Raw genomic sequence first — 18383 nt, forward strand, 5'->3', positions numbered from 1 at the left:
AATCTCACAGTTTATTTTTCTCTCTGTGTAAATCAGTGCTAGTTAACATTACTCACATTTCTCAGTGCAGGGTGCAGAAGTGACTACAACAACGCTTAAGCTGCAGTTCAGTGGGATTGTTCTGAGTCCTGGATCCCAGGCAATCTCCACGTGCTGGTGATCTGGAATAGAAAAGAACTGCAGGGCCAGCATTTCCAGTAGCTGCAACTACTGTAATACAAGCTACCTCCACAGCATCTCTAAGGGAAGCCTGCTTTCCTCAGGCATCAGCTGCATGCAGACTCCAAGCATTTACAGCCAGCAGCGTATAAAAAGTTTATGGCACAGTTTCTGAGTCAGAGCTAGCACAGCCAGATGAGGAAAGAGCAAACCATAGCTCTTCTCAGAGCCACTTAATCTCACGTAGGACAAAACAGAACAAAGTTCAGCAGTGGAAGGGAAAGCTGGTCCCTAGAGAAGGCAGGGTCCCAGCTTGGCCAGCAGTGCCCACAGCCCACTGGCTGCTCCACTAGTGGTCACCACTGGGACAGAAGGGATGGGGCATGAAGCCAGGCAGCCCCAGCACTTGGGAAAATCATTGAAAATCCTCTATATGGCAAACAGGCGAGACCCTTATGGACACTGTGCAAAAGTAGCTCATATCAATTACCAGGAGGTTCTCTGAGGAGACAATCATGTGTGATGTGGAAATCTCATTGTGCAATATTAAAAAAAAAACGTGTCACTTAAAGCACCCTTCCAGAGCTCATAGCAGGCCACACTAGCTGCACAGTGCTCCATCACTGTTCAAGCGCGGAGAGGATAAAACCAAAAAACTAATTTGGGAAAGCAAGAGGGAGCCTTTCATGGGGCAATGAAGTGAGGGAAGCTGTGGGATGGCTGGACAGTGTCTGTACCACAGTTGAGTAGTTCAGGCACCAGTACCTACTGTAGCAGCTAAAGGAGCCAACCACAGTTGCAGGTGCCAGTACCTACTGTAGCAGCTAAAGGAGCCAAATTTGTTTGCTACATCAGATTTAAGCCTGTCCCACAAAGCTCATCAGCAGGGGGTGGAGAGACTGCAAGTCCCACCACAGGGACTGACTGAGGGATAGCTCAGAGCTCACTCATTATTAGAGGGGCTTTTCCCTGCCCAGCCCGTCTGTGGTCACTGGTTCTGGCAGCTCCTGGCCACAGTGCTGGGAGGGAAGAACCCTTTGCAGGGATCTGACCCCCCCGAGGGAGGTAATGAGGCTGTTTAGAGGCAGTGTTGCTGTTTTCCTGGAAAGAGAAGACAGTCACAGCACAGCAGCTTCCCAGCAGTATCACGAAAACAACGGAGGGCTGTGACTGACCCATTTTCAATCAAATGGAAAACTCTGCTTTTGTTTCCCATTTTAGTTTCTCCCTTCGAGACATCTCATAGCAACAGCTTTGCTCTGCTATTAGCAGCCTGTCCTTGTAAGGAAAAGCAAGAGCCCATTAACGAGCCAAATTTATCACTGGGAGAACTCTGCTGACCTAATTACACTAGCCACATATTTGACCCATTATGTTAACCTTCCTCTGCATCCTCCACAGTTAAAAGGAAAACACCTTTCAGCTTTAATCAGGACAGCAGAGAACACAAAGAATAAGACTTAGGGAAGAAAAGAAGAATGCCATGCTGTTCTCAACACCCTACAACACCAGATGTGAAGTCATAACCCAAAGTGAAAGCACATGTGTCTACAGGGGAAATGCATCAGCAATGGGCACAGACAGCCCTGACTACATCGGTACGAGCACTGGAAGGATGCCTGAAGGACAGCCCTTTACAGGGTGGCTCCTGGGATGTAAAGACAAGCACTGGAAGGATGCCTGAAGGACGGCCCTTTACAGGGTGGCTCCTGGGATGTAAAGCCAGTCGGCGATGGCAGTGGGCAGGTGAGTCATGACTTGCAGCCTCACCCACCAATAGGTCTCCATGGGATTGTAACGGTTCTTTGGGCACGGGGAAGTGAGCGCATCGGTGATATCATTCAAGACCAGAGACATGTCCTTCAGGCCACTGTTAACGAAGGACTTCATCAGGGCCACGTGGCGAGTGAAATACTCCCTCCCGTAGTCCTCCTGCACCGTGCGGCTGGCCCCGCGCCACAGCGCCTCAGCCTGCCGGTCGATGCCGTCCGCCGTCAGGATGCCTGTCGCTGCCACGAAGTTACTGGGCTCAATGAGGATGACTCTGACGCCCCAGCGGTACATCTCCTGCCGGAGGCAGTCAGAGAAGGCTGCCACCCCAAACTTGGAAACGCAATAGCAGGAGCGAGATGGACTCACCATCCGACCCAACATGCTTGTGATATTCACCACACGGCCTAGAGAGAAAAGATGACCGAGACATGATGGGATGAAGAAGAAGCAGACAGAACATCCCAGTAAGAAGGTGCTTTGTTAGATGATGCTCATTTGTAAAATCTTAATCTTGCAGAGGTATCCAAATTCCCTGCCAAAAAGCCTTTCTCTCCTAACTCAGGCAAGGCTAGCCCCTGCTCTGACCTCCTCCATGGATGGTACGCATGCCTGCCTCTGTATTAAAAAAGATTTACAAAGCATATAAGACATTTCCCTCCCAATTTCCAAATAGCGAAGTACCCAGATCTTCTGAGGCTACTAGCTGTGTGGTCTCACATCAGTGTGTGTCACTCCTGCATCTTCCTAGATAAGTGTTCAAGCTCCCAGCTAGCAGCATTCTGAGCTGGAAAGGGCGCAACACTGTGATATGCCACACAAGCATTCTAGTTCTTTCTTTAATCATGACAACTCATCTGCAGCCATTCTGCCTAACGCAGCTACATGCTTCTAGACCTGAGCTGGATGGCAGAGACCAGCGGAGGTTTCTCTGACCCTGCATAATAAGCAGCACAGCCCACTCACCCAGCTGCTGGCCTGCAGTGCTACATGACCAGGACAGAGAGGAGACTTGATGTGCTGCTGTCTATGGGGCAGTGAAAAACAATTGCCCTAACTCCCACCAGGAGCCCACACCAGCCCAACTGCAGATCTCTGAAAGCTTGTCTTAGATCATGCACTGCCTAGGGGCAGTGACAGCAGCGGTCACTCTGAGGGTGGCTCTGTCCTTCCCCAAGACAAAGATGTATACGATTATGGTTTCAGATGCACTTACAAACAGGCCCCTGAAATCTCACCAGCTATTTTTACAGAGAGGATTTTCACAGCTGTAGAGCATGACACCCTTCTGCAGCTTGAAATTTTAGCTGAGAAACAAGTGGGTGGTTCTGCTCTCTCATTCCAGGCCTAAAGTGCAGCTGGGAGGGACTGCAAGAACCACCTGCTGACCTGACGGGTAAGCTACCTCTTGTAGTGAGATGGGGCTTGTTTAGCAGGTAGTTACTTTCTGGAAACGGTATCTGAGCAATCTTCTCAATATAACCCCTTTCTGTCCTCACAGAACACACAGCTGTGCCAGCATTCTCCCACACATGCCAAATAAAGCAGCTCTTCAGAGTTCTGCTCATACTTTTTTTTTTTAAATATAAACCAAAGACTTTTGATAATACTGTTATCTTATATCTAAAATGGTTGTTATTGACACTCATTCATTCCACTACTACCACCCTGCAATCACCTGTGAAGTGACTAACATGAAGGGAGAAGATTCAGTTATCCAAACAACAGCACTTGGTGGACTCTGGAGGCCTGGATTATCTTGTCCGGCCTCAAGTCACTTGTTCTAAAGGTGGCCTGGAGTCCTGTATCATATCTGCCAGCACTGCACAAAGGTCTCTGGTATCCTGGGATGTTTCAGATACCCACCTGCTGTGTAGGTACCTGGACTGCCCCAAGAGTGGCCTGTACTACCAAATGCTTGCACAGCATTTTGAACCCTGCTGTCTAGTCAGCCTGCATGCCTCAGACACCCTCCTTGGACTGCGCAGGCATTCCTCGAAGCACTGCCTGAGTCATGATTTTTAGCTACATCTCTCTGCTCTGCTGCAAAAGCTCTCTCTCAGCCTTGTCACACTGCCCAGCATGTACCTTTAGCTCGGCGGATGAGGGGCAGGAAAGCCTTTGTCACCCTCACGGTGCCCCACAGGTTGATCTCTGCCACGTTCTTGTAGTTGTCTAAACTTGCAAATTCCACCTCTCCGAAGGTCGAGACGCCAGCATTGTTCACCAGGCCCCACAGACCTGCCAACAAACACATGGTTAAAGAGTGGAATGAGGTAGTGTCACAGAGAAGCAGCTTTCCTTGTTGCTCAAAGTAACCCAACCCCTTGACAAAGAACTGGGCACTTTTGTAGAAAAAAAAGCAAGGAGATGGAATACACTCTTGATATAAGAGAAGTGAAGCCAGTGGACCTTGTTTAGGGTGCCAGGGAGAGTGATGGGGTCGCACAAGCATTGCCTCTTGGAATGCCTCCTATAAGGTCAAATTCTGTCCTGCTGGATCTGGCTGACCCTCTCTTATGCCTCCTGTTGGTCCCAGGTTTGTCTTCACTCAGTGACTTTATCAGGGCTTTTGCATTTTGGAGGGGCTAGACTTTCCCTCAATTAAAAAAAAAAAACGGAAAGAAAACAAATATTTTTGATTTCTAAATCCCCTTCACAACTCTGAGTCACTGTTTTGGAAAGCGCACAGTATTAATCTGTAGGTTCATGGCCCAGTTAACAGCTCCTGCATTTTAGTCCAGTTATTTGGTTTCCCTCAATACTAATCACAGCAGGACATGGCAGACTTACAATCAATCCTTAAAACTACTAGAATTTAAAAATTAACAACTTTTGTGCATGCAGTCATGTCAAAATTAAACTGACTGCACTTACCAAGAGCTTCTGCACTGAGTCCCTTACACGTCCAAGACTCATCAGGTCACTGAGAACTTCACCCTTCAAAGCGATTACTGAAGGAGTCTCAGTGGAAAACATTTGTAGGACTGAGTCTGTACTTTGTGAATTGGTGGAAGCCCAGGACTATGCAGCCAGAAACTGCAGGAGGAACAAACAGAAGAGCTGGAACAACATAACAGAGTTCTCCTCACTAGATGTCTTGCTATACACCATGGTTAGTTTTCACTGTGTAAGTACCCAGTTGGAGCCAGGGCCCCTTTCTACTCCCTGACCTTCCTCTTACTACCAAGAACATACACGGGAGGTGGAGTCTTCAGGTCCAGGGAGCTCTGACATTGCTATCAAAAGCACCCACGTCATGCCACCCTGTTGATAAAATTTATCAAGCTCGCTCTCAAAAATTTTTGGGCTGTTTGCCCTGCCTCTGCTCCATAGCTTCCCTGCCCTGATGTATGAATACCTTTTAATAATTTCCAGCCTGCATTTATTCATGGTCAGATAGTAACCATATATTACACCAAACACAGCCCTCTAAGCAAATTGCAATATTCTACCATTGCCAAATAAATACCAATGGAAGTTATCCTCCTGGTGCATTTAAAAACACCAGTATGCCCTTCCTAGACTGGGTCTCTATTTCACACTGGCCCTGCCCTGTTCCCAGCTAAGCTTTTTTCCTGCAAGCCATTGACCAGCCGTGTATAGCAGACCCGAAAAGGCCATGTCCTACACAGTGATATCAGTGCATTAACCATTCTCTCATGGTCTTTTCCAGAATAGATTTGCCTATTTCACCATCCCAGCACCCCCTCTGCCCTGCACACCTGTCTCTGACAGATGGTGGTGAATATTCCTCCAGTTCACTGGCCTGCAGCTCTGTCTTCCTCCAAAACAACCCCTTCCCAATTCCCACCGGGCCCCAACAGCCCCCCAGGCTGCTTGGGTTAAGTGATGCCCTGCAGCAACAAGCAAGAAAACATCTTGCTCACCTATCCTTACTTCCAGTTTTATTAATTCAAGTTTCTAAGTGCCGCAGCCAGGTAGTTCTACTCCTGCTCTGCCCGAGATCCCCTGCCTGTTGCTGCTCTACTTACTGAAGCTGCCAGCTTTCATGGATCGAGATAACTTTGACATTGACACTCATCTGGCAGCCATCACAGCATCTCAGTCTGAACAGGGTCCCCTGGGCTGCTGCAAAGCAAGCTCTATTCACTAGCAGGAAGCCCATGGAAACAGGGCATCTGATGGTGTAATTTCACCGGTAACAAAAGCTATGCAGAGCAAATTTGGCAGGGATTTACCAAAGACCATAAAAGAAACTGTCAGTCCCAAACCGACCTCTGCAGAGTATTCCTGATGTTAAATTTCTCTCTGATGATTTCCCATTTCTTGGGTTACAAGGTTAGATTCAGGGACATTGATGAAAACATTATTTACAATTCTTGGAATGTCATTGCTCACCGATCAGGTCACATTACACGCAGAGCAAAGTGCTGACAAGTACCCAGCCACAGGCCTGTTTGCCGGACAGCCGTGTGTTCATTGAGCAGAGCCTTATCACTAGTATTTCTTTAGTGTCAACAATACAGCTGGAACTGCCTAAGACTGAAAACAAAGAGGGGCACTCCCATCAAAGTTAGTTTAGCCTTATGTACACAGCACAGTGAGAAGAGGTATAAAGGTACAGCACAAGAACTGTTCTGCACTCACTGCTCTGGGACCACTCTCAGTGCAAGGCACCCACGTGCAAGGCACCTCAGCCTCAGTGGTCTCTATCTTCCAGTGCTTTTTACTGAGCCCTATTTATTGGCAAGCCCCAAACTTCTGTCACACCGATGTGCCTCAAAAAAAGCCTTTGCTGCTTTGCACACCGCTGCAGCAAACTACAAAATAAGGCGCTCAAGAGCGGGAGGAACCAGTCCAACTTGCTGATCAAGGATGCAAGACTTCTCTGTCCCTGCTACACGCAAGGTTTTGCAAACACTGCTGCATTTATAGAAGCAAGAGCTGTTCCCTTACAAGCTTTCACTCAGTGGGAAATGGCTCTGTGCCACCACTGCTGTTGCTGGGATCTGCAGGAAAAGCTTGAGAAGCTGTGAAATGTGCGATGAGGGCTGGGTGATTGTGTAGGAAGAAAAAAATCATGCAGAGAGAACATGTGTGGGAACAGAGCTTGTACGTAATTCAGTTACATTTTATAAGCTCGTTTTAGAAGGAAAGGTGTGCTCATGTAATTTGCATGAAGATTAGAGCTGCTGTTATTTACTAGCTTTATATTTGCTGTGAACAAAGGCAGGTCCATGGCAGTCTCATCCATGCCTGAAGGGGAGCAACCACCCTCCAGCCACACAACCCCCAAGTCCTGAAGCCACAGATGTGAAACTTCAACCCACCCTCAGCCTGGGTCTACAGCTGCTGTCCAGCTTCCTAATTGCACAGAGGCTGCAAAGAAACCCAGATGGGACAAGAAGCCTCAAAGCCTCACCACATGGGAAGAGGTGAGGTGAGGTCACACCAGGCTCACATCCCATTGCCAAACCACTCACATGAGGGCTGCCTGACACCCAATCCAGGAGCGAAGCCATGCAGCAATGCAATCTGCCATCCCTTTGCCCAGGAACCTCTGCTCCACTCAAGGCCAGAGGTCAGTCCAAGGATAGACACAAACCACCTTGGCACTAGCAGCATCTTGAGCTGCCTGTGCTGGTCCTGCAATAAGCACTCTCTTGCCTTCCCAAGCTCATGCACATTTCCAAGAAGGAGGGAAGCATGCAGAAGGGTCTCCTACCTTCTTTCACATGCTCCTATGGCCTGCGAGTTGGACTCACGCTTTAGGTGGAGTGTGGATTGAGGTGGTCTATGCAGAGCCCATCCTGGATCCTGTCTCACATCACCTTTGGGATGTCACATGGCAAATTGAAAATGTGGATTGACTTGGCTGAAGTATAACCCAGGTTTGGGAAACGATCAGTTTTATGCTGCAGCTCAGCACTCAGTTACGCAAAGAGGTTGTACCAGCACAGCAGAGGGGACAGCAGTCAAGGCTTGTGGGTGACTAGCAGAGTCACCACAGAAAAGTCTGCAGGAACCACGCTGCAGCAGGAGCACCAGGAGGGGAGATCAGGCTCTGCCCACCCTATGCTCGTCGCAGACACTCAAGGAGAGAGACACAGGCTGGAAATACAAAGATCCACACACACCTTCCTCTGGCTCCTTCAGGGTCCTCTTCACAAAATCCACAGCCTGAGCCACCTCCAGGTCACTGCACACGTCCATCTGTAGCACTTGCATGCGATCTGACTCCATGCTCCTCAGCTCCCTGGCTCCGTCTCCATTCTCGTCCTGCTCAGCAGAAAAGAAAGATGTCCCACTAAGGCAGACAAGGAGCAGTAATGCAGCCTGGGGTCAGGACAGGAAATAGAAGCTATTGACACTGCACACAGAGGTGTAAACCTGGTGTACAAATAAGCATGAGAGCCACACAAACCAGCGTGCAACCCACTGCCACCTTCCTATTCCCTCCAGCACAGCCCTTGTATCTGCATCAGTGACCCACTGCCCTGAAGGGCCAGAAAGCCCCTGCTCTTCACTCCTCACACAAAGGAGTGAATATTTCACATCCACAATAGTGTCAAACACTGTGCCAGCCTGAGATAACCACGGGTGATTCTTCACTGCCTCAGTTTCCATGCTCTGCAGGTAGCATAACACACACTTGTTCAGAAATCAGAGTCAGATTTTCTAGGCTTAAAAGTAAAAAGTTCATTAGGTACCGTACTCATCTCATTCCAAAATATTGCCTGGTTTCTAATGAAAGGGTATGGTCAGATCACTTTGAAAATAAGGCAACTGGGACACCTTAGGCATGCCTAACTGCAAATGGTCTGATGCCACAGGATACAGCAAGAATCATTTACAGCTGAACCTGTATAATAATAGTAATTTGCTCTTACTGTACAGCAGAACAGGATGCACAGGAATACATGCACAGTGGAGATCTGCCACATCACAACAAGACTACAGACACAAGGCGTGAAAAGAGGAGATTCTGGCTGAGGAAGCAAGAACAAGTTTGTTGTTGTTTTTTTTAATTCACACCATAGGTAATAAGAATGTGATGGCTCTGCTTTCCTTTCTATCCTTTTTGGTTTTTTCCTCTTCCCACCCCCCCGCTATCATTAGAGATTCTGTTACTATTGTGGGGTGGTTTTTTTTGTTCAGTCAACTTAAACACAGCTCAAATTCAAAATTTTACCTGGTCACTTCCAGACAGGACTGCTGCCTAAGCCTTACAGCCTTGCTCAGGTGCTATACAACAAATAAAAATCAATAGAGCACAGATGATCCATGCAGTTCCACAGCAGGTTTGGGATTTAATTCATCAAACTACTCCCCAAATCACAGGATCTGCCTCGTTAGGGAGGAGAAGTTATGAATTGGTGAGTCACCATGCCTGGCTGCCACTCTTCCTTTAGCACTTGATACCAACTCCCACAGCACAAGGGCAAACAAGGCGAGGAACCCTCCCACAGTCACCTGCTCAGCTGCCTCTGCAGCCAGGCTGATGTAAAAAACATGTAACCACTTAGGTTTCCCATTCATATCTCAGGGTATTTAATGTATATAGTACACAACATCTCACTGCACCTTCAGGCCAGTGAACTATGACATATAATGAAGGAAAAGGGCTGAAATATCCATTTCAGCCTTGAGCAAGACAGAGTAGCTTTCTTAAAAAATCAATATATACTTACATCGGAGCTATGACATCAGTACCTCCTATGGCTGCAGAGCATTTCACAACTGACTTATTTCCAGGTATCACAAAAAACAGCAAATAAAGACTTGAAGCTTTCTAACGCACATCAAACACAGTGACGTGCTGTGTCTAGCCTTCCCACCCAGCCACAGAAAGAATCCCTACAAGTGGCGTCACAAGTAGGTAGTAACACAGCCACCAAAATATTATACTCCCTTTGAAAAAGGTGAGGGTTATGTGGTGCCTCGCTATATTTGTGGAAGATGCTTTTGCATCTCACTGAGTTATAAAAGCAACTTTTAGTTACTTAAAAGTGAATAGAGCTAATTCAGCTTGTAGAGAGAGAGATTTATTCTAACTATAAAGGAACAAAAAAAATCTTATCTGTATCTGTACTCAAGTACCAGTTGTCTTTTCAGAGCATTGAAAACACCTTTCCCTACATGTTTTTTAAGATCTTATAATGCTTATAAACTAAACAAGAAATATTCCCACTTTTTTTTTTGAGAAAGAAGTCTGCAACTTAAAAATCCAGTATAAATGGTTTGTATTATTCATGTTGAAACAGATTTTCCCCTATCACCAGTGCAACTCAATCTGCAAAGTTACCTTCCCAGCTACAATTTATTCGTTGTTGACAAAAGAGATTGATTTTGGAAGACTGCCTTCAACTTGCAATATCAATTGGAGCCACTTTTCATAATTGCAAACACCACCTCAGCCACTATTTAACTTGTAAAACAAATAGCTTGACTCGTATGACCAGAAAACCTCTTCACAAATGAAGCAGCCATGTAATTTTATGGAAAGAAGTGAACATCATTTTATGTTGTGGCTTCTAGGGGCTGTAAGCACATTCCCTGTTCTGATACCCACATGGTACTTCCTCCTTGTTTTTTAAACAGTAGATTTGCCAGCTGGGAAAATACTGGGAGCAGTTCTGGTGGGAGCAGCCAGGCTGTCTTCCCTGGAGTGGCCTTGGGATGCACCAGCACGAGCCGAACAGGATCCCTGGGGGCATCCTGGCAGTGCTGGCCCAATTGCTCCTGCAAAACCTCTCTCCCCCTCTTTTTGCTGCCATTTTATCAGATTTTCCTCCTTTCAGAGAACCTCCCACCTTGCCCTTTCCAATTTCATCAGAGCTGAAAGCTGCCCTGCTCCAGCTGAGCCTGCTGCCCAAGTACTCTCCAGAGAAGCCTTCAGTGGGACTGTCCCATTTCCTCCAAGCTATCCCATTTCCCCGGTTATCCTGCCCTCACAGGACAGCTCAGCTCTGGCTGCCCATCCCACCTTCTGCAGAGCAGGGGATGCTCCTGTGCAGAGAGCCTGACCACCACATGAGGCTTCTCGACCCTTCAAAAGAATCTTGCTCCAGCTTTCTTCTGCCTCCCCTTTCCCTTGCTCACTCCCCTCCTGCTCTGGTTCCAAGGATCCTGATGCAGCTGAGGGACAGGCAGATCACACAGAAATTTGTTAGCAGAGAGCCCTCATCTAACAGACCAAGCCATGGCCTTTTCTCAGGGAAGCTCATGGGATTCAGGATTAGCTCCTGGCAAGCACTTGGGCACCCGCAGCGAGATGTCAGTGGCAATCAGGAAGCCACAAACACAATGCAGAACACCCGTGGATCCGGCCAACTCGCTCCATCTGCGTCAGTTCCCCCCTCGCCCTGCTGCTGCCTATCCACCCTCTCCCTTCCTGAGCTTCTGAGGAAGAACACCTTGTATTTGTCATTATTTGTTTCCATCTCACTGATTTCAGACTCCACCTGATCTATCGGGATCATTTTCAACCCTATTTCCCAAAGGCCCTGCAATCCTCCCTGCTTTGCACCAGGCACGTTTCTTTCCGAGTGAACTCTCTAATCCAGGGAGCACTTCCAAGAAAATTTCCCTGGGACTGAACACCAGTCACAGGCTGAGAGCATAGTTTGCTCATGAGACTATCATGAGGGACTGTGTCAAAACCCTTATTCAGGATACACCGATTCCTTCCCCTCTAACCACTCTGCTGCTTAGTCAGAATGAGTTAGACATGGCACAGGCTGATCCTGGTAAACTTCTACAGTGTGTATCACACTATGATCTAGGCATTTGTAAAACTGACAGTTCTGAGTGTTGTAACTTCATCTAGCGCACCGAAGGTGAGCTGCCTCGTTGGTAATTCCAGAGCCCTGTCTCTTTTGGGAAGAGAAGCATAGATCTGCCCTCTTCAAGCACCCTGGAAATCCCCCGGCCTCCAGGTGCTCATGAAAATATCACCCATGGGGTAAAAATCACAATAGCTCATCCTTTAAATGCTCGTCAGTACATTTCATCAGGCCTGGTGAACTTGAACACATCCATTTATGTAAACGTTCCCTGTTCTTTTGCCTTTTCTTGCCCACAGTCCTCATGAAACCTGCTGGCAGTAGGCAGCTGAAAACAATTTATATTTTTTTTTCAGTAAGATCAAAGAAAACAAGACAATGATTATTTCAACTTCTTCTTTACTTCCTACTTTTCAGGTTATTTTGTAATCGATTTCTGTGTATTTTTCCATCTTAATCCTAATATATTAACAGAAACTTTCTCTGTGGACTTACTTGTCCTTGCTAAATGAAATCCTTTTTGCCCTTGATCCTCTCCAGTTCTATCCCAGCCCGCTTGCAATATTCTTGTTATTCCTGTAGCACTGCTTTTTACCATCTGATCATTAAAAAGCTCCCAAAACACCTGACAGTGACCCATCTTGTATTTAACACAAGAGCCTTCTGCGGTGGCCAGTACATCAGGGATCCTTTAATTCCCAGTATAAAAGCATGCAAGTAAGTGATGATGGAGTAATTATGTGTGAACTAATAGCCTGGCATCCGCTCTGCGACAACTGCCCCCATACCTGCTCTGACCCCACTGTGAACCTACAGCAGCTCACTCTTCTCTCATGACGGGGTAAGTTTCCTTGCATTTGTCGTGAGCAGTAATAAGCACCCTGCTGGTTACCACCAGGTTAGCAGAGAGCCTTCTTTAGCTGTCAAGACTGTTTAGCCCAGGTTACCAGGGTAGCTGCATCCTGAGCTACACTGCATGGAGGATTTCCCTTATCAGCAATAATTGTCCATATACTCATGCCTTGTCCTTCACAAGTAATCTGGCTGTCCAAAAGAATGCTGGCTATCTCAAGAACCGTAGAAAACACTTGCCTATGTTTCTTTTGCAACAGCTACCCAGATAACTGTGTTACCACCAGGCCCTGACCTTCAGCCGCACCTAACAGCAGATGAAATCACACCAACAACCCCGGGGAAAAAAGCCACTCACAAGTGAAATCCTAGGGCACCGAATCCAAATTTCCTGAAAATTTATTAACACACAGAACAAGAAAAATCACATTCTTCCACTCTCTACTCCTTCAGGGTTAAAAGCTCAGTCAATCCCCTCAAAGTCACCTGCAGATCAATTATGACCGATGACGCATTTTCCTCTTCCACACAGAATGCAAGTAATGAACCACAGAAGTTTTGGCTCTGAGTAAGAATTTGCCATGCCAGATCAGAGGGGATGCTGAGAGCTGCCCAAACATTCTGGGAGAGATAATAGTATGTGCTGGAGACGTACTTTTTTATTTCTTTTTTTTTTTAATCAATAAAAAAAGCAAGCAGGCCCCACTTTGGTAGCGTGTATTTTCTTTATGTGGCTTCAAATGGAGCCTGGCCCTCCCTGCTCCCCACTAGCACATCTGGCTTCTAAAGAGCCCTCTGAGACCACCCTATTTTCCCTCTCCTTTCTGTTCCCTACACCTGCTGCTCGGCAAAGTGAGTGCCTGACTTGCTATCACCACAGAGTCCCAAAGCAGCGTATGACATGATTACTGAAGGATTTACAGAGCCTCCTCATGGAAATTTTCAAATAATGGCAGTTTTCCAACAGGACTCTCTTGCTCTCAAGTTACACAATATGTCAGCTGATAATAACTTTCCCTTCTGGTGTGGTGGAAGAACGTAACCTCTGCTGAGACCACAGAGGCAATGAGGGCCACCTTTTTGTGTTTGTTCTCGCCCTGCACACTACTCAAGAATCTGTGGTCATCACTTCCTGAACACCTGTGCCAAAATGGCCAGAGAAACAAGTGGGTATGAACTGATTTTGAACAACAGGTCAGATATTATGTACATGAGTTTTGACTAACAAAAACAGCAAAAAAAAAAAAGCATAGTAAGGGTAAAACCCCAGCTGAGATAGTAGTGGAGCTGGCCCAGTTTTATAAAGAGCATCACACAACAGTTACCTGCAAGCACAGGGACTGAGATGATAGGTCTGCAACCCCTTCTGATTCATTAGGCCTAAAGTGATCTTTTGCAAGAAGTGATGACATCTGCCCAAACACAGGTGGCAGAGGGGGAGACTTACAGATGTCAGAGGCATACAGTAAATCCAGAAACTCAATAGTTCCTAGAGAAGCTGTAGAAGTACAGTTTGGAGAAGACACTTCGGAAACAGAACCTGACCAAGGCAGGAGAGGTGGCTTGGAGATGAGCTTGAGGAGAGTGACCCCAAAGGAAAGTGACAGTATGAAAGACAGCAACAGAGATACCAGGAGAGACAGAAAGCCATAGTGCCGTAGCAATCTTGGACTACCAAGATTTATTGAGTGTGTTGCAGTATTGCCAAGAGGCTTCCAGCGGTGTACAGTGCCCTACTGCGCAAGCTGCTGTAGACACAGGCAGTTGACAGTCCCTGTCCTAAAGAGCTCAGAATTACAGAAGTGACAAGATGCAAGAGGCACATGAAGCAATAGAAGCTGTCATGATCCCAGCCCACTGCACTTCCCCCAGGTCTTGGATAGGGTAAACAGAAGCTACAGATAGAGAGGCTGTCACTCGAGAAGCATTTTTCTCCATTCACAGAAGAATTTTGATCAATATTACTACTCACCGCTTGCAAGCATCCAGCAAAAACAGTAAATCCCTTTGAGTGGAGTCGTTTTGCCAAGGCATGTCCAAAACCTTTGTCGCAGCCTGTTATTAGCACTGCCTTCCCTTCAGCCTGTGTGGGGAAAGATACAGCACCATCAGATATAGCAATGCTGCTGGCACCGCCAGCACCCAGCGAGGTGGCACAGGAGCAGCTTCCAGCCCTGCAGCCAGGGCTCGGGAGGTACAACTCCAGCTGCAAGCCATGGTGGGCATGTGCCTGTCTGCACACTAACCTGACCCAGCAATTGCAGTGGAGCTTCTGCTGGGTCCACCAGCATAACCAAGGTGACGAGATTCCTGTGTAGAAACACAACCAGCTCCCAACTCCTGTGAAACCCTAAATGTATTCAATTGCTGGTCTGTAACAAGTTGTGATGCTTTGATACCTGAGCTAGGACAGTAGATTGCTCTTTCAAGGATCAGTGGCCAAAGCAGAAGAGAAACATTGGAAAAAAAGTTAGAGACCTACCAACTCATAGGCATTATAAGAGAGAGCAGGACAGAAGACATCCAAATGATAGTACGTCACCTGCTTGAACTGTACCACACTCTTAACTGCAGAGTGACTCTCTATTGTCTGTTCTCCACCAACTCCCACTCTTTGCGGTACTTTCCATGTTGTATTTTAGCCCTCAGGAATGTGACTACGGGCTAGGGTTTCCTTCTGAAACACTGCAGTCTTAACAGGAACAACTTATCAAATCCTACGGTTCTCTCCTACATTATTATTATCATCTTTTGACTGATGGATAAATTGAGAGAGAAGATTTGATACTCCATCTGATGTGACACAACACGTTTGCGACAGATCTGAAAACAGAATCCCAAATCCTGAAGAGAAGCACGTACTGAAACACTGCACCTTCACCCTCTTTCTTTCCTTGAAAGCCATCTCTCCCTGCTCTCCTTATCACAGCCGTGAAGCAACGAACTCGTAAGGGTCAGGCCAATGTGCAGGCACCCAGCTGCAGTGCTCAAACTGAAACCTTATCCATGAGGCAATAACATCATATAGTAATACCAGTTCTAGAGAATGCAATAAGGAAGCAAGGTCACATCCATCTCTGTGGAGATATGTGCAACTAACAATCCTCATTACTGTATTAACAGCTGGAATACGAACATTCACATTTTATACTACTTACATATGAATTGCACCAGCTTGTCCAGCCACTTTTTCAGACAGAAATGGGGCAATCACCAGTGCTAGTGCTCTCTGATCTCGTTTTGCTGACATGCGTGGTAGTGAAGTGACAATAAAGAATAATTGCAGGGCAATAGTGATCAGAGCATTACTGCACAAACTCAGAATGTGCAGACAACAATAAGCAAATGAGCTACACCCTGTCCTGCCCCATATATCATATTGAAGCTGCTGCTTTCAAAGGGGAGTCGTACCTGAAGCTGAAATGAGAACCAACTAAAAGCCTGTCCTGCATTTATCATGCACGCAAACATATTAACACTGATTCTTACACTCAGGCAAAGAGCACCCAGCTATAAGCTAGCTCTGCTACAGCTCTGAAGGTGGCTACAGCTAAAGCACATAAAATAAATGAGAATTAAATATACCGTGCTCAGTCTCAATTAATTTACAGTGACACAACTCAAAGAGAGATAAGGATCAAGCATAAACCAGACCACATAATTTGCCAAGGTTACCTCCAAAATTAATTCAGCAACCTGACCCTTGGAAAATAAAGGATTTGACTTTTTTCTCTGCCTCACCTCCCTGAGCCCTTTGTTGCTGAATTCAGGCAGCTTCCCAAAAAGGCAGCAACTAAGCAGGAGATAAGGACTTGTGTGATCACTTCCAGAGCTGAGGACAGGCCAACAAAGAGCATGCCCAATCCTCAGCCATCATTAGCTTCCCTCATCAGCTGGTCTAATAAGGACAGAGCTCAGCTGCAGGAAATAAAAGCAAATCACTGGGCTGTGTTCCGCACACATCTAGTTTCAGCTCTCAGCAGCTGGTTTGCTTTCTCAGGCTAAAAAAACCCAAACCACACCAAAACATTCACAAAAAGGAGAATGTTTAAAAATCCTCTGAGTCGTCTATAATGGGGAGAAAAGTGAGGAGCAACTTACAGTGTGAGAAGGTTCCTGTGATTATTTGTTAATCATTTGCTATTACGCTAATTCCTGGTAATAAAGCATATGACTACAGCAGTATAGTTCATAACAGACTGAGGCCCCAGCAGCAATAACGAGCCCCCCAAGGGATGGAACAGATCTCACATCTGTAGCTGCTCTCCAATTTGTGCCATCCCCCATGGATAGAGAGCTCCCAGGAATGGGAGCAGGGAGTGACCCCATTCCCAGCCAAAAAGATCCTATTCCCAAAAAAACTCCGAATACAGAAAAGCCCAGACAACCTTATCTTTTTAAAGTCCTAAGATAAGGCCTAATGGGCCCCATTCCTGGAGTTTGATAAGGTCAGTCTGCAGCTTACAGATTGACACACTGCTGAGGCAGGCAGAGAGGACGGGCTATCACCTCTTCAGCAGGCATCACAGTGACCATAATCAACATTTTGAGGAAGTTCAGGTGCCTCACTTGCTAAAGGTCAAACAGAGCTCTCGGGAAATACTGCTCAGGAGACGGCACTCGCGTACAGCACTGTCAGGGCTCCCGAGACCTGCTAGGAGTGTGGAGGAACTTTTGGTACTGGAGGTGCTGCTGAGGCATCTGGGCAGGGTAGTGCTGTCTATATCCTCACTGTGTGATCCACAGCACTGAAACACACACAGTTCAGAGTGCCTCAGCAAGGCAGCCCAATTCCAACCTGCAGCTTAGCTCAGGTGCACGCACCTCACTAGCTTTTCTTACTGGGATATGATTGCTTTACTACATAGTAGAATTTATTTTACTCACGCAAAATGATCTATCAAAATTATACACATTTATTGCAAATAGGCTAAGGAAAGTGAAGCTGCTTTCTCAGCCTCAGTCTCTCTGGACAATATGGGAACCTATCCTGCTTGCCTAGACTTTATCTTCTGCATGTCACTTGTTTTCTGGATCCTGTTCCCTTTTATGCCCTCCCCTTACCATCTGCTTGATATCAAACAGACTAACTTGCAGATGAGAGCAAGTTACACAGTGAACTTTGTTTGTTCCCTTTCTCCAGAGTCGTGAGGTTGAGGTTTTCAACCCTAAGAAAAGGAACTGAAAGTATTCACTCACTAACAGGCAGGTATTTTCTCAGGTGGGAGAGGGATGGGGAAAGTCAGAGGAGCAAAGCGGAGGGGCAGGACCGAGCTGGAGGCCCTGGAGCAGAACCACGTTCCCTGGCCTGCAGAAGGGTTGTCCGGCATAGAGGCAGAAGCCCGCTGAACTCCAGCCCAGTGAGAGAACCCCAGACATTTTGTGGTGTTTTTTTTCACGTAGAAGAGACTGGTTATGCAATTCTGTTCATTCACAGGGCTTTTTTTCTTTTTTTTCTCCTTTAAACTCACTTCCAAATGTAGAGTTACTGGAACAAGCCCCACGCACCCACCGAACGGCGGGTTTCGCCCCCGCAACCGCGGGGCCCGGGCGGGCAGCGCTCAGCCGCTCCGCCGCCCCGACCGAGCCCGCCTGCGGGGCCGGCAGCTGCCCGAGGCTCCCGGCGTCTCATCTCCCCTCTCAGTGCCCGTGTTAAACCTTTACCAGCCCAGCCGCCCGTTCCGGCCGCCCTCCGCCCCGGTTAAACCGCAGGGGGCCTACAGGCGCGGCGCCATTTTGGGCCCGGGGGGAGCCTCCACAGGCCTCCCGGCGACCCCCTCAAGGGGCCGCGGCCCCCGGCCCCTCGCCGCGGTACTCACGGGCAGGGGGCGGCGGGCCCGCCGCGGCAGGAGG

The 18383-nt window shown here is 47.3% G+C and overlaps 1 protein-coding gene across 3 annotated transcripts; it reads right to left on the reverse strand.

Moving 5' to 3' along the window:
* Positions 1–952: 952 nt before the first annotated feature.
* On the reverse strand, positions 953–18377 carry LOC106890295 (D-beta-hydroxybutyrate dehydrogenase, mitochondrial-like). 3 transcript variants are annotated; one of them, XM_014946021.1, is made up of 5 exons: positions 18350–18377; positions 14503–14613; positions 8031–8172; positions 4018–4170; positions 953–2336 (listed from the first exon to the last, which is right to left on the reverse strand). In XM_014946021.1, the coding sequence occupies exons 3-5, from the start codon at positions 8134–8136 to the stop codon at positions 1855–1857; spliced, it is 741 nt and encodes a 246-aa protein (XP_014801507.1). In that variant the 5' UTR covers positions 8137–8172; positions 14503–14613; positions 18350–18377; the 3' UTR covers positions 953–1854. The 3 variants fall into 3 exon arrangements, with proteins under 3 accessions (XP_014801507.1, XP_014801506.1, XP_014801508.1); XM_014946020.1 differs by lacking the exon at positions 18350–18377 and adding an exon at positions 14777–18298; XM_014946022.1 differs by lacking the exons at positions 14503–14613; positions 18350–18377 and adding an exon at positions 9086–9277.
* Positions 18378–18383: the final 6 nt, after the last annotated feature.

Source organism: Calidris pugnax, unplaced genomic scaffold (assembly GCF_001431845.1).
Source record: "Calidris pugnax isolate Ruff unplaced genomic scaffold, ASM143184v1 scaffold111, whole genome shotgun sequence".
NCBI lineage: Eukaryota > Metazoa > Chordata > Aves > Charadriiformes > Scolopacidae > Calidris > Calidris pugnax.